The sequence below is a fragment of the Acipenser ruthenus genome, chromosome 12, assembly GCF_902713425.1.
Source record: "Acipenser ruthenus chromosome 12, fAciRut3.2 maternal haplotype, whole genome shotgun sequence".
In the NCBI taxonomy this organism is placed as follows: domain Eukaryota; kingdom Metazoa; phylum Chordata; class Actinopteri; order Acipenseriformes; family Acipenseridae; genus Acipenser; species Acipenser ruthenus.
Window position 1 is genome coordinate 10,124,693 of NC_081200.1, and position 16,448 is coordinate 10,141,140.

Genomic DNA, 16,448 nt, shown 5'->3' on the forward strand with positions numbered 1-16,448 from the left:
CAACTAAGATGTAGCTTTACAGTAACCTAATGTGATCCATATGTGTCTCCATCCATTTGCGTTTCCTTCCATATGATGATGTAGATATCCTTCTGTCTGGTGTTAATGGCTGAAGTGTAATGCTGGCTCCAGGGATCAGCTTATTTTGCCTCCCTGGCGCATCAGCACACACAACGGCTGCGATGCTGGCTCCGGGGATCAACCACAGTGCGGCCTCCCCAGCGCATCAGCATGACAACCGTCTGGATTGAGTTAAGTAGGGTACATCTCTGGGGTTTTCAAGTGGGCACCTTCCATCCTCAGTGTTTCGTCGACTAGCCCACGACACCTCAAGAGGGCTCGACGGTGATTCTGGCGTCCCAGCATCACCCCCCTCCGTCCCCCACTCAACTCAGCCCAGCTTACTTACCTGTACATCAGCGTTTCTTTCTTTCTATTGTGCTTGAGATCCCCAGCCAGAATCTTTCCGTCTCAACCACAGCCAGTTGCTGCTCCTCTCTGCTGCTTCAGATAAGTTCTTCACTGTGCGACGCAATACAATATTATGAATGTACAGTACACTGGCTACTATTGTTATTTTTAATTATTATTTTATGGTAAGAAAAAGGGGAGGGGTAACGAAAAAGGCAACAGAATAATCTTAGTATTTCACAAGTGTAGCAACAACAGAAGATACGAAACAATACGCCAACATTAACTGATTGGAGATTCATTTTTCTTGTTAGTATTATTATTATTATTATTATTATTATTATTATTATTATTATTATTAAAAATAAATAAATAAATAAGCAAGCAAACTGCATCTACGGGGTCTAAGCATTTCTACCGATCTCCGGACAACATGCAAGTTTACTGTCTGACTTCAAATCCACATTTACACATTTGGATAACTTACACTTTGAACTTCGTTCCAGCAATAAACAACAAAAACATGGATAGTAGATTCTGATTTGTTACAAGACTCCGTTTGTTGTCCTGTTCGCACTAGTGCATTGTCGCCAAGTCTCACGAGAAAAAAAACCAACACCGCCTTTCTATACAAATTCCATATTTTTTTCTAATGACGTGCGTATACATTGACACCAGTCAATCACCAAAACCACTCGTACAACCATTTTTAACTCACCTCACCTATCACAAAAAAAAACCCGACTCTGAAAAAATTAAATAAAAAACAAGCCCAATTACGATTACTATAAGCGGTTTGGCAGCTGTGCACTTGTGTGATGTGTACCTTCACGTTCACCCAGTGACCCCCTCTGCTCTGAGACCACATCCTGGCGTCACTTCCTGGATGATGTCACGCGTTAGCGAGTTCGGCGATGAGCGGAGCAGAGTGAGCTGAGAAAGGCAACACAGTGCAGGAGGCTGCAGCAAGACGGGTGAACTCTACACTACCACCACTAACCTGGGGGAAGATTCACACTCAGACATGGGGAACAAAAAGCGATTTTAATTACGCAAACAGCGAACCTGGACGCGTTGTAATTAACGCCCTAAGGAGAACTGGGAAAAGGATATATGCTTTTAAAAAGGGATTGTTGTTTGAGCAGCGAGGAGATTATACCAGGATGCTACGGTGGATCCGACAGCAGTTGGTATGTTAAAGAGTCCCCCATCTCAGATGGTTACCGTTTTGCATTGTCGTTCTGGCGAGACAGGCGAGTTTCCGGGTATAGCTCCGAGTCCAAAGGTGCATAAAACAGCGTACGTGAGCTCAGGAAATAGCCTGGCTAAATTAGTGGAGAAGGCCTTGTAGTGTTTAAAGGTTAGTGAAGAGTTTATCTGATTGCAAAAGTTATGTGCATGTTATACTGCTGCTAGGTTGTTACGCAAAACATGTAGGTTTTGTTCAAACTAGTGTTGACACTTAATCCTTGCTTGATGTATGTCTATTGACGTGACGTTACTTTATTATTTTATTTTTTATTATTATTTTTTATTTAAAAATTATTACCAGGTAATTTCAAATACGTTGCAGGCATAACATCTGAGGAAGGCCATATATGGGCAGCAGTGTGGAGTAGTGGTTAGGGCTCTGGACTCTTGACCAGAGGGTTGTGGGTTCAATCCCCAGTGGGGGACACTGCTGTTGTACACTTGAGCAAGGTACTTTACCTACATTGCTCCAGTAAAAACCCAACTGTATTAATGGGTAATTGTATGTAAAAATAAATAAATAATGTGATATCTGTATAATGTGAAATAATGTATAATGTGATATCTTGTAACAATTGTAAGTCGCCCTGCATAAGGGCGTCTGCTAAGAAATAAATAATAATAATAATAATAAATAGTATGCGTTTCATTATAATTCAGAACCGATCGTATCTCTAAAACATGTCAGGAACACCTTCGGAGTATGACAACGGTACTTTCTTGTCTTCCTCTGGGGCAACCGGTAGAGTAAGTGACACACCCAAACAAGAGTTCCGAAATTATACAGGCAGTGGCCAACAGTTTTGCATCACCCTATTTTGCTTCATAAAGTCGAACGAAACCTGGTGAATAATGTACTTAACGAAAAAATGACAAAATTGAAAAAAATGTCATGCAGGCATTATCTGCATGAAAGTACTACAATTCATTGTTAGTCTCTCGTGTTATTGGTTGGAATTACCTTTTTGCAATTGTGGATTTGACAATCCCGGAATTGACAATCTGAACGAATTCTGGTTCTAGTGTTATGTTCCTTTTAAATAGACGCTTGTCAGATAGAAGAAGTTGATTTGAAAACAGGAACTGATGCATAGGTAAAAACACTTCTCTGAAGAGCCTTTAGAGACCAGAGATAATCTGATAAAGTATACATTTACATCTCCTGGGTGTGAGATTGAAAAGAAACGTGTTTGATCTCTCTAGTGGATGAAGATGAGAATCACACCTTTTAATTTCAAGCCAATTTGTATGCGTATGTTCTCATGAAGCTGTGGTCAGCACTGTTGAACCTGATCAACAGTAACAGAACCCAGCAGAACTTGTATGCACTGTGCAGCATTACAAACATGGGTAAATATCATTTATTTCTGCTATTGAGTTGATTTTCCAACTCGCTTCTGGAAGACAATATGTAATCTGAGCCAGGTTGCATAAATAATCAAACAGGTGATTAAGATTTGGAAAGACTTAACCCAGTTCCCCTAACTCCAACTCCCTTTGCTAAATGAAAAGATGGCAAAGCTTGTGAAGGACACTCTTAGACATGCTCCTCTGTATTTTTACAGGTCAAAGGAGTAGTGCTTTTTATTCAATAGCATGATCAATGATTGTTTGACTATGATGGTATTCCTATGTTACCCAATTTTTCTGTAATTTACCTTCAGTGCACTTTATTCTTACTGGTGTAAATTCCCAAAGCGAGTTTCCTTTCTTAAGCCTTCTTGCCTCAATTTTACCAGCTGAATAAAACAGGTATTCTGTTGATACTACCTGCCTCATGAACAAAACAAAACAAAAGTTGAAAAATCAAAGAACAAAAAAGCGACCTTTTTTTACAGAAAATACAGAACTGATTTTTTAACTATTAGGGAACTACAGTATAACTTTACTGTAAATGTGTCTTTTGCAGTGATGATGACATACTTTATTGGCACAGCAATGTTGCCATGTTCTATAGGATCGTAAATTGCCTTCAACCCACAACGGAAATTTAACCAACTCCTCAAAAAGAAATTATGTAGTTATATTGCGTGCTGTGTAACATGGTCGGAAACTATAGTATAAAAGATAAAACTTAAACAGCTTTTTGCTGGTTGACGCAGATCTGTATTGCCCCTGCTGAGCCTTTGTTAAAATTATTTGTCTATGCCAATTTCTTATGTAGCATTCAGAATTTCGAGTGTGGGTTATAGCTGCTGTAAGATCCTTTGTTGAAATGCAATGTTAATCAATGTACTTTCTCCAAGTGTGAAATACTTCCTTTCAACTAGTATCTATTGTGCCCTTTTTTTTTAACCTCACTTGTGTATAAAATAAACCAAGTTAGGCCACAGTTTGAGTTACAAAAAATAATAATAATGAAAATCACATAATTGCTACATTTATGCAATAATAAATCGTACAAAAAATGATTTTTTTCTGTTGCTTTTCACTTTAGTCCAACTTAGTAGGCAGATGTTTTTTGAATCACCTGTGCAAACTCTGAAATTTCAAGATCTATTTCAGGTTGTTGGCAGCAAGGGCCTAAATCTTTGGTATTAGTGACATCATGTCTCATCTGTTTACAGCCATACTGGCATTGAATGTCACGTTCAGTCAAATGCCAGAAGCAGTGTGCATTAAAAGTTTGAGATCAAATAGGCATCATGTAAGAAAATCTGCAATGTGTACAGTAAGGCTATAGTGAGATGCATTTTCTAATGTCTAATGTGAGATGTGAGATGTGAAGAACCTAGGTTAATGTGGCCCCGGCTAGAATGGGTGTCTCCTAAAACAATCAATAGCTTCTCTATTTATAATAGAGGCACCAGTGAAGCGTAGAAATTTGCTGCATACTGTATGAACTACAGTTTGATCTAAAAGTCAATGTAATTTAGCAGCCATAATAAATATTCAGCCCTCATAACTCCTGGCAGCAGGGATATACAGTAGTGCTGTCAATTAAGCTAATGAGGTTCACCTTTTTAGTAGGATTTTTTATATATATATATATATATATATATATATATATATATATATATATAATCTCAAGACAGCAGTGTGGAGTAGTGGTTAAGGCATTCATGCAGTGAAAAAAAAATCACTTTATGCCAGTCAGTTTGTTTAAAAATGTCAAATTTCCTCTAAATTTTACTGGCGTCTCTACTGTAGTCATAAGAAACAAATACAGGAATGTTAACCCTTACTTTGCTCCTAAAGTCAAGATGGTCTGACACTGCAGTGGAGTAAAGGAACTGAAAACAATGACTATGTGCAGGTGCTGCCCAACTGTTTATGCCCCAACAGTGTTTACTGTACTTGACCACTAATGCTACTGTATGACAATAAGCTACATTGATCAAATTATTTTAAATCATATTCTCTAAATATTACAGTGGTTTACAGTTTCATTCCTGCATATGTATTCTGAGTTCATAGATCAAGATGGCTTTGAGAGACTTTTAGGGAGAGTCATTTGGAGCAGTAAGGGCAATCGAATCTCGGTCAACGTGACATTTCCCTTCACGTACTGGAACAGTGTCAGTCTCAGTCATTTTTTAAAGGTTGTTATGGTCTAAGGCAGTCAAGCTTGGCAGCCAAAAGGTATCAAAATAGTGACAATTGCATTACAAAATGTTGTTCTGTTCACCATTTGTTTTTATCACTAATCTTTGCTTTCTGCAGCAACTGAAAATAGGTCAAGTAAAATTTAAACAAAATAAAGCTATTTTCAAAACATAAGCTAAAGTAATTTGTGATTTGATACAATACAGAATATAGCCTAAATCTGGACCGCCAGAGCATTTTGACTGTCCCACCAAGTCATATGGCAATCTGTTTTTACATTTGAAATGCTGTGAATTTTTGAGAAAACATAGTTCTTATGAGAGTGTGGTGCGTGAGGGCACAGTAGGTGTCGCTGTGACAGTAAGTAGCACATACAGTGAACGGGTGGCAGGGTGCCCCGTCCCTGTGTGTATTTTTGTGTTTTATGTTGTATGTGGCGTGTTATTGTTGGTATATGTATTGGTGCACGGGTGATTTAAAATGTATATTTGTATTTCGGCACGGGGGATTGCACATCACTTCACGTGCAGAGCAAAGTGTGTATTTGTATGTGGGCACGGGGATTGCACAAATTAGTTCACGTGCTGGGATTCACATGAATGATTAATTAATAATTGAATCCTGGCACAGCTGTATATGTAGATGCACAAATCACTCAATTGGGGTTGGGTGTTCGTGAGTGGAGAGCGAGAGTGGAGAAATAATTGATAAAGTAAACAATTGCTACATGTGCTGGCTTTATACCAGCATGATACTTGTTTGTATTAGTGTTTTGTTTATTCTGGCCCACATGCCCTTTGTTTTGTAAAAGTGTTTTGTTTAAAACTTTTTGTATAATAAAAGCTGAGCACCGTAGCATCTCCACCTGCAATTGCCTTGTCTGTTGTGGATTCATTAACTGGCCTGATGTCACATCCTTGTCGCAGAACGGCATGAACGAAACAAAATGTACAACAGCATTAGAAGCTAAAATAATGTGTAACTGCATGCTTTGGCTGCTGTCGTCTGTTTTGCAAGCATTAATCTTGCCCTTCTCTATGGCCAGTAATCGTCATTAGTAATTTGTTTTAAAATACACAATTTAGATACAATTTTCATACCTGATGGTCGAGTTTAGAAAAACCTCACTTCACAAAGAAAAAGATCAATGAGTACCAGTACTGCAAAGCTCATTATTGTTAAGTAGGTTTTCCAAGCCGACTAAAAAATATTACCGGTAAAAACAAGTCTGTATTCTGTTATTCTGTAGTGTACTCCTGGCGGGGAAAGTATTTAGCGATATGTGTGGATTCGTTCTCCAAGATGAACATTATTCATAATATTAATAGTAGTGTTCTGTTTTGACTGATGCATGTCTTTGTGCCTCCATATTGCTCTTCCTGAGTTCACTTGTAACTCAAGCCTCTTGAGGACCTACCACTTAAGTTACTGTGAGTATTAGCCGATTAGAAATGTACTGAATGTAAAATTACTAAATTTTTTATTATTTCTAAGCAGCAGTCCAGATAAGCTGTGTACCTGCCTTTTTTACGCATTAAAAAATCGGAAATGCGCACTAAATTTAAATTTTAATGTGTAAAAATACGCATAGCAATTTTGCAGCACAGCTTGACTGCCTCCCCTAAAACTTCCACTAACAACTACATCTCCCAGAATACAATGTCTTCAGTTACTAAGAAAAACGAACCCAACAAACATTATCCAATCTGTGGTTAGCCCTGTTGTCTTTGCAGCCAATCACAGTAAGAATAAGAAAAATTTGAAGCTACACAGGTTGAAGCGTAAACACCACAGAACAGCTGCAAATCCAACTGGAACCATTATCAGAGGCAACCGCTAAAAAAAGATGCCTATAATATTAAGCAAACTGTTTTATAACTTATTAATGCATGTCCTTATTTTATTTACCTGTATGGCTTTATATTGAGGTTTTAACATGTTCACTGGGTTTAAGAATTTAATGTTAAAATATAAGTAATGTAATTAATTTGCAGTCACTGAGCCAATAAAGAACCTTGTAGAACACACGCGCGGTTGTACAGTAGTTCAAAGTAACTTTGCAGTTCAAATGGAATGCTCTTTTTTAATGCCTACCCCATTACCATTAAAGATTGTAAAATGTAAAGGATTTATCGAGATTACCTTGAAGTCGTGAGTAATGTTGCATTTTACCCCCTGAAAAAACATTTTACTCTCTGTGTTAAAATTAAAGGGTAAGTTACTCCTAGACCCAAAACCTTATCTGGAGTGCTGTTTCTAGGGTTTTATATTTTTTATTTGAATTCACTTGAAAGATAAATCTTTTTTTAAATTCATTTCCACCCCCCATGCACACACACGCTCCGGCTCTATCAGTCCCCTCACACACAGAGAAGAGAGCGGACCACTACTCTCATGGGGGGGGGGGGACAGAGCAAGGGCATCTTGATGACATGGTCCGCATTCAACAGCGGCTCACATGTGCACACACTACCGAAACTAGTGGTATGGTCCCACCCCGGAACAATACAGATAACGTGAATGCACAGGACCATATGAAACAAAAGTCTGCCAACCTGAACTGACCAGGTCACTACAATATATTGAACTTACATTCATGAAGAGATATTATTTACATTTTTAATTAAAAAGTATGCTAGCCCACCCCTAGTAGTTATGTGTTTGTTTGTGGCTATGGGGATAGGGGTCAGAGTTAATGTGCTCCGGACCTTCTTTCTGCTGTAACTATGAATTTCGGACCTTCACATAAAATAATTGACTACCCCTGGCCTAAAGCAAATCATTTTTCACATTTTTTTTTAGAGTGGGGGAAACAGACTAACATACAAACAAAAGCAGTCGTCACTAGTGACGACTGGACACATTTTTTGTTCGTCACTTTCAAAAAACATTCGTAATTGAGGAGAGTGATGAGCGACCGCGAAACTGTTGACTGCACCTGTGCTTGCACTGACAAGCTGTGAGTTTGCAGAGGCCAATTGTGGAGATTGTCAATGATACAATAACAATGTGCAATTCAAAACACCAATCATCAAATAGTCGATCCAGTTTAATATCACTTCAAAAGGATGTAGAGTACATAGGACAGTAGGCAGATTTGTCTGTATGAGACAACATATTTTCTTGCTTGGAAAACTGCTAATTGGATTGCTACTTGACTCATACAGATGACATGTAAAAAATTTAGTTTAGACAAATTTGTATCCCTAATCTCTGCATGTGAATTCAGTGCTGAAAGGACCAGAGGACCACTCTTGTCACAGACTGTCTGAACTCATTTCACATTTCATTTCACTGAACTAAAGGCCAATCACTTCTAAAAACAAACCAAAGCAGTCCAATTCTAAATACAGATCATAATATTTCCTTTTTCATTCAGGTGTTTTTTATGCATATATTATAATACTGTTAGTTTATGCTAACAAAGTACTGTATGTTTACTTTGCCTTTTCATAGAAGTAGTTCAAGGATTTTTTTTATTTTTTTTGTACTGTAATTAAAAACATGTGTTTCCAGAATTCAGTAGGGTGATGATGTGGCTTGTTTGCTTGAAGTTTTACTTGTGGGTTGTGTTTCTGCAGAATTGAAAGTTCCAGTTCTATTTGCTTGCTCCAGACGGATCGATATTTAGTGTTTTAAAGCTTAGATGAGGGGTTTAGTTTATGTAAGCTACAGTACAGTAATACAGCTTTATTCTACTAAAATATGTGTGGAAAGGAACTTCTTTTGACGGTCTTTTCTGTGTTTAGTGTTAATCATATGTAAATCCAACTCTCCAGCAACTTTGTATTCTGATTCCAGTCCTCAGCTTTGTAATTTCCTCAAAGCTCCCTGTCTTTGTCTTTTTCCTTCTGAACTGTCTTGAATTAATTGTACTTTTTAGAAGGAACAAAAGACAAAAGATGTTTTTTGTTCTGTGCTTTATTTAATTGAATCAGTTGTAATTCAATTCCTTTCTCCTTAATTCAATATAGTGTACCTTAAGTCAAATAAAATGGGATTCTAGAACTGTTCTAGTAATTTTAAAAGCAGACACATTCTCGCTCACTAGTTTTTAGCAAGGGGGGAAAATAAAGTACAATAAACCTCATACTAATTGGTCCTGGGTGGTACCAGACCCAGTTCAGAATTGTGCTTTGTTCAATACAATACAGTACTAAAAATGCTTGTTTTGTTCTTGTTTTATACCTTTACCATGACATAACGCTAGAGTATGTGATGCAGCCAGTGCTTTACCTGATCTTTCTAATGCGAGTCTTTGCAGATTTTTAATTTCCCAAACATAGTATATCACTGCATTCATGTAATATAACACTAGCTTCCAAGTATATTTTATTTAACTTTTTTTTTAAAGACCAATATAAAATACACAAAATAAGATGATCATTTTGGAAACAAAATACAAATTGCATTTACAGTCCCACTGAAAAACTATCGCTGAGACCCATTGTATTTTGTTAAATCAGACCACTTTTATTAGTATAATGGTTTGATGAACTATGCCATAAAGAATTGCATAACATTTTTTGAAAATGGTTTGAAGAATTGCTTAAAGTTAGTTCTAATTCTAAGATCCGAAAGCTGTGTGGTTTAAATAAATTATGTTGTCATTAATAGCCAGTCTGAGCGTATTACTTCATGCTTTTGACGTCTATCCAACAAACGGAGACACTTGGCAGCAAATTTCAATACGGATATGATCTTAAATTTGAGAACAACTTTCCAGGTTAAAAATTTGAAGGGGAACAAATTCATTTGATTTTCACATGATTTTTAAAAACTGAATATGTTTGAATGCTATCACTTTTCATAGTGTCTTTGGCATTGCTCTCGTGATATGTTATACTGTATAACTTGATAAAACTATAGCAACCAATCTTACAGTAAACTGTATAGCTGGCCCAGTGCTGCCATCCACTAGAGTGCATTCTGAGCAGAATTTATAACCTCACAGCGGCTTGGAATCAGCAGACGTTATCTTATCTTAATAAAAAGCCCACATCTGTTGTGTAGAATCTGTTGTGTATGTATAGTTTTATACATAATAGCAACTACAGAACTTGTACCATAGGGACTGTTGCAGGACATCCATTTAGGTTTTACCAAATGTGGTTTCATAACAAGATATTTCAAACAGATAACATAATACCATGTGCTTCCAAACATGATAAGCCTTAAATGTGCAGTAGCTTGTCAGGTTTCTCCCTAGGAATTCTGTACAGCCGGGCGGCAGAACATTATAACCGGGAGCACTTTTAACGGAAAAACGTACCTTACCTTTAATATATAATACGATAAAGAATTTGAATAGTGTGTTATCTTTCGTTGACTGTATCTGGTTGCACTTTTTTATGTTCTACATTTTCTTTTTCATTACTGTTTTATTGTGGTAAATTACCATGCTTATTTAGGCACGCTATGATTTGACTGGGGAAAGATAACATAGGGTTATTGGAGTTCACACACACAAAAAAAAAAATGGTAACCTTTTCACTTCTTTTTTAGCTTAATTATTGAACTTATTGCTTCATTTTAATTGTTTTCTTTATGTAAGTTTTCAGGGCATTTTGTTAATGCACGTCTATTTTTGTTTTTCACTGTTCTACATTTTTTAATGCAATTGTTCATTTTAACCTTTTTTTTTTTTTTTTTTTTACACAACAGTACTCACACATGTTTCGTCACCATCTTAACTGTTGCATGAAACCGGAGTGTAATAATCCAGTAATAATTCAACTATTTGATTGGTTAAATGTTGTGTCAAGACATAACACAGCTCTCATGTGGTTCCAAGATTATTTTTTTTTTCACCCAGCAATGCGCAAGTGATCTAGTCTGCTAGAAGCGCAACCAATCCTTATTGTTAAAGGCACAGTAGTATCTGCAAGACGGGCTGATCGGGTTTTTTCAGCCAGGCGGTGACAGCCACCCGCCCGACTGAAAAGGCTGGGGGAGAACTCTGCCTGTACTGTTATCACACTGCCAAATTCGTTATGGGTTTGGTTTTGCAGCAACTTGATGAATCACATGATCACATGGGTACTTACAGTACAATAGCTTGGGAGTTCAGATATTATGGAATAATACTGACATGTTTCACCACTTCCAGCAATTAAGTTTCGGAACTAGGAAGTCAGATGTCTCCAAACCAAGGCTATAGCTTTCATGTGTGTTTTTTCATCTGTATTAGGCGCTGATAAAATAGTCTTGCCCTTTTCAGAAATCCTTCTAGGGCTGCAGTTCCAATGGCAATCTACATGTCAGTCGGAAACCAGATTTATAAAGTCAGAAGTCAAAACTGTAGGGGTGCTGCCTGGTTATTGCTCACAACCATTAAGTAGTGGATTGCTGTAGCCTGTTTGAAGCGCCCCCCCCCCCCCCAGTTTGACAACATCCTCTACAGTGCCTGTAGATGTCAGTACTGTAGTTGCTGCTGTTTTTTTTTTAATTAATTTACTTTTTTTTTTTTTTTCATTTTAGGGTTTTGACCCACCCCACCAAAGTGAAACAAGGACAGTCTATATAGCTAACCGGTTTCCAGAGCATGATCACTATGTGCCCCAGAAATTTGCAGACAACAGAATTATATCATCCAAGGTAAGCATGAAAGAAAGCAATATTTGTTTTTTTGTTTGTTTTTTATGTACCGTAGCTTAGCAGTTTTGGACACCTTGCTACATAAAATATGTCCTTGATCTCGAGAAGGGCAACCAGACGGACACCAGGACTTAATGGCATGAGACAATTCAATCTTGGGGGGCTCCCAAGTGGTGCATCCAGTAAAGGCACTCCGCGTGGAGTGCAGGAATGCGCCATATAGCCTGGAGGTCGCCGGTTCGGGTCCAGGCTATTCCACTGCCGGCCGTGGATGGGAGTTCCCAGGGGGCGACGCACAATTGGCAGAGCGCCGCCCGGGATGGGGAGGGCCTTGGCTCACCACGCACCAGCGACCCCTGTAGACTGGCCAGGCGCTTGCCGGCCTGTCTGCTATCGGCCCAGAGCTGCGTGATCCTCTGACGCTGTAGTTCTGGGGTAACTGCATGGCGGGCCTGCAGAATGAAAAGAAGCGGACGGCTGACGACACACGTTTCGGAGGGCATGTGTGTTAGTCTTCGTCTCGCCTGAGTCCGCGTAGGGGTTGCAGCGCTGAGCCGAGCTTTAAAAAAATTTAAAAAAAATAAATAGTGGGCATTTCAAACTGGGGAGAAAACGGGGTAAAAAAGAATTGCTGATTTCCACATTTTTTAAAATAAATAAATAAAAAATTCAATCTCTCAGCTTAGAAGAAAGAGGGGAAATAGGGGACTTGATTAAAATCATAAATGGTATTGGTTAACCCAAGACACTACTTCAAATGTAGCACAGAGAGTGAAATGGAAGCTGAGTAAAGGTAAGTTTAGAATGGGAAGTAGGATTCTCTTGTTTACACAGAGTTATAAATCCATAAAATAGCCTACCAGGTGATGTCGTCTTTTTTTTTTTTCTTTTTTTTAATATTCTTATATTAAGTACATTATTATATGTGCATTTAAATAAACATAAGCAAACTTGTACCCAAACCATTATTGTGCATCATTTTATTTATTTAGTCATAAATACTATGTAATATACGTATATTATATATTAATGTGTACTGTACATGACCTATATATTTGTTTAAGCAATGTATTCTGACACAGAAGTATTTTACTGACCAGTTTGTTCAATGAGGCGGTGGAGGGTGTTAGTGCTATTATATTGGAGTGAAGATTTGGAATATGTGTTTTATTTTTGGTTCAGTTTTTGCTAAATGTGGTTGTCTTCCTTCCTTTGTTTACCATGTGGAACACCTTTTTATCATGTCCAAAAGAGAGCAGGCGGTCCTAGTCTACCACACCTGTTTGAGAAGTTTCACTATTTTCATAGCAACAGTTGTATAAGACCTTGCAGCCAGGCTCCAAGACAATTAAAATGGGCAACACATGTGTTTCATTTGTTACAAGAGAACAGCTTTAACTTCGTATTAATTTGTATTCTTTGTTTGCGTTTATTTATGTATTTATTTATTTTTGTTTGTTTTTGTTTTTGCAGTATACGGTTTGGAATTTTGTTCCCAAGAACTTATTTGAACAGTTCAGAAGAATAGCCAATTTTTATTTTCTTATTATATTTCTTGTTCAGGTAAGTTTATTGAATTGATTGGCTTTTGAATTAGTTTTTGTGTCATCAGTCAAGCTGGGAGCCACTTTTATTGATACAGGACTTCAAAAACCATGCATTCCTCACTGATAAACTAGTCTTCTAGCATGCCTTAAACCTATTTTATATGTAAACACAAATGTTCATTGTCAACAGTGAACCTTAATTAAACAATATTTACAAAAGCGAAGATGTTTTTTAATTCATATTAAGTGTTTTTTGTTTGTATTTTTCAAATAGTTAATTATTTAAGTATGTGTATCATGACAGATTTCCCTTCCTTATATTTAACTTGGCTTTTAATGTTAATTGAATTACTTTTTTTGTTTAGCTCATGATTGACACCCCTACTAGTCCCATCACCAGTGGACTACCATTATTTTTTGTGATCACAGTAACAGCCATAAAACAGGTGAGAGTTTGTCTTTAAACATTTGAATACAAATATTTGTGGCCAGTAATTTTACCATATCTTGGCAAATCTTTTATATTTAATGATGAACTTATTCATTGTTATCAAATGCATTTAATCCTACCTCTACTTATAAATCCTTTGTAGGTAGAAGTCTGCTCTACGTCTTTGCTTGTCTTTGCTCTACTAAAAATGATGCCACAACATTTTGTTTTATTAAATGCTCATTCTTTTGTGTGTTCCCTGACAATGCAATAAACTCTAAATTGAATACATGCAGCCAACCTTACTGTCTGGAAAACTGAAAGGCTGTTAAGATAGTAGTTTTTCCTCCCATCTGAGGATTTATATTGGAAATAATAGCACATTATTTACAGTGGTGCTTTAGGGGAAGCTTATGTGAGTATGCATTACTGTTCTGTTCCACTCTGCTTGTTGTTGACAATGACTGTTTCTTAATTATTAAAGAAATATGATCAGCTGACTTATTTATTTATTTTTGTCTTTATTTGATCCATCAATCTTCAGGGTTATGAAGACTGGCTGCGACACAAAGCAGACAATGAAGTCAATGGAGCCCCTGTTTATGTTGTCCGAAGTGGCAGCCTTGTACAAACTAAATCAAAAAACATAAGGGTAGGTAATCAGTATATTACTGTAAAAACCTTTGTATATCTATTTTCTAGGTATTTTTAGGGGGTTCTAAAAAGGGGGGGAGCGACTTATACACCGTTTTTTACGGTACTACCTGTATATATGTAGAAATATAAATTCATACAGATCAATTCCAGTGTGGTAATATAAAAGGATTTAGTTTGAAGCGACACATTCAAGTGTTGGTTAAAACCTGCAGCTGTTTATTGCAAAGTGATACCATCCCCATTGTCATGACCAGGTTTATGGTTCTCTCCTGAACTCACCTGAGTGATTGACTGGTGCTGAGTTTTGAATTCTGTTGATCACACACACTTCCACAGTAATGTGTATAACCTAAAAGATTGATGTCTTTATTACAAACCTGGTCGAGGTGAACGTGGGTTTACAGCAAAACAAGAAGCACTAGGACCTTTTATGTGTTTAAATAGGTCATGCATTACTTCTACATCCCAGGTTTTAAATGACTGGTAACAATTTTTAAAGCAAATAGATTTTTACAAAATATCTCACTGGTCCCAGTTAGTTTGAATTATAGACGCTGTAGTGGGATTTGTTCCTAATGGTATCCATTTCACTTATTCAGGTCGGGGATATTGTAAGAGTAGCCAAAGATGAAACTTTCCCTGCAGATTTAGTTCTGCTGTCCTCTGACAGAGAAGGTGGGACATGTCACATCACTACAGCCAGTTTGGATGGAGAGACTAATCTAAAGGTTGGTTCTTTTAATCTTCTGTGGCTTTCTTACAATATCAGTAGTGGGGTTGTTTATAGGTCTGCTACATTTCCTTTGCATTTTTCTTATTTGTGAATAAGAGATTTCTGTTTTTATTGCATTGCATTTGTTTCAAATGATGTGTGATCTGTATGGTTTATTCCACTTGTTTTTCATCTCCAGACCCACTTTGCAGTTCCTGAAACAGCAGTGGCTCAGTCAGTCTCCAGGCTGGAGGCTCTGGTAGCCATTATAGAATGCCAGCAACCAGAGGCAGATCTGTACAGGTACTGGACCAAACACTAGTGAGAACAAATCTACTTTTCGCAAGAAGCCAACAGTCCAGTGGCTTTGCTGTGATTTTTAGGAGGAATGTATAGGTTCTTGAACTGATTAGGTACAGCAAGTACTGCAAGGCTTTGATATCTTGACTCTTCAAAACTTCAGAAGCCATTAACATATATACTGATGGCTTCAGTAATTGTAGTCATTCTACTTACACTGGGGTTACATTGAAATTATACCACTGCTAACATTATAGCAGCTTTTAAAAATCAAATAACAAAACAAGCATCAACTGTGATAAAGATAACTTTTTGCCATATATGTAGTGTTAGTACTAAATAACTTAACAGACTTCACTATATTTTATATTAATATACAATGTATTTAACAGTGCATCATTTCTGGTTTAAAAAAAAAAAGATTAAAAATAAGGATGACTTTACCATTTGCCTTTCAGATTTGTAGGGCGGATAACCGTTACCCAGCAGGAAGAGGAAATAGTAAGGTAGAGTTTTTTTTGTTTGTTTTTGTTTTCTTAGATGTGTGTGTGGTGAAGTACGGTCTGTAAAATATTAAAGTTTTTACAAAGTGTGGTTTATTTTCTATTTATTTATTTATTTCATTTAATGAAATGCTATTACTTGTTTTCTAGACCTTTAGGAGCAGAAAACCTACTCCTTCGGGGAGCAAGATTGAAAAACACCAAAGAAATTTATGGTTTGTGTATTCTTTTCTGTTTTTATGTACAGTATATTAGTGTGTGTAAGAGGAATGGCACTTTTCAAGATACAGTCCTCACTTTTTTGGTTCTGTTACCTGATCTGCTCATCAAAAAGTCTAAATATATCAACGGCTATGAATTAGTAGTGAAGGACTTTTCAAAGTACACTCATTATAAAGGAGATACACTTCCTAGCATCACTTAACTGCTCTATTTTACCTAAGACTTAGGAGACAAAGCCTTGTACAATGTGTGATGCAGGCCAACTGCCCAGA

General features: G+C 37.1%; 1 protein-coding gene across 6 annotated transcripts in view; it reads left to right on the forward strand.

Moving 5' to 3' along the window:
• The first annotated feature begins 1,208 nt into the window (after window positions 1-1,208).
• LOC117417098 (phospholipid-transporting ATPase IF-like) overlaps window positions 1,209-16,448 on the forward strand; it is a 44,087-nt gene continuing 28,847 nt past the window's right edge. For 2 of the 6 annotated variants that reach the window (XM_059034495.1, XM_059034494.1), the window contains exons 1-9: window positions 1,209-1,601; window positions 11,689-11,805; window positions 13,279-13,368; window positions 13,718-13,798; window positions 14,327-14,434; window positions 15,039-15,167; window positions 15,351-15,454; window positions 15,910-15,957; window positions 16,105-16,169. In XM_059034495.1, coding sequence (XP_058890478.1) covers window positions 1,575-1,601; window positions 11,689-11,805; window positions 13,279-13,368; window positions 13,718-13,798; window positions 14,327-14,434; window positions 15,039-15,167; window positions 15,351-15,454; window positions 15,910-15,957; window positions 16,105-16,169 — 769 coding nt within the window. In that variant the 5' untranslated portion in view covers window positions 1,209-1,574. The remainder of the gene's footprint in view (window positions 1,602-11,688; window positions 11,806-13,278; window positions 13,369-13,717; window positions 13,799-14,326; window positions 14,435-15,038; window positions 15,168-15,350; window positions 15,455-15,909; window positions 15,958-16,104; window positions 16,170-16,448) is intronic. The other 4 variants (XM_059034493.1, XM_034028863.3, XM_059034492.1 and 1 more) reach the window with 3 other exon arrangements.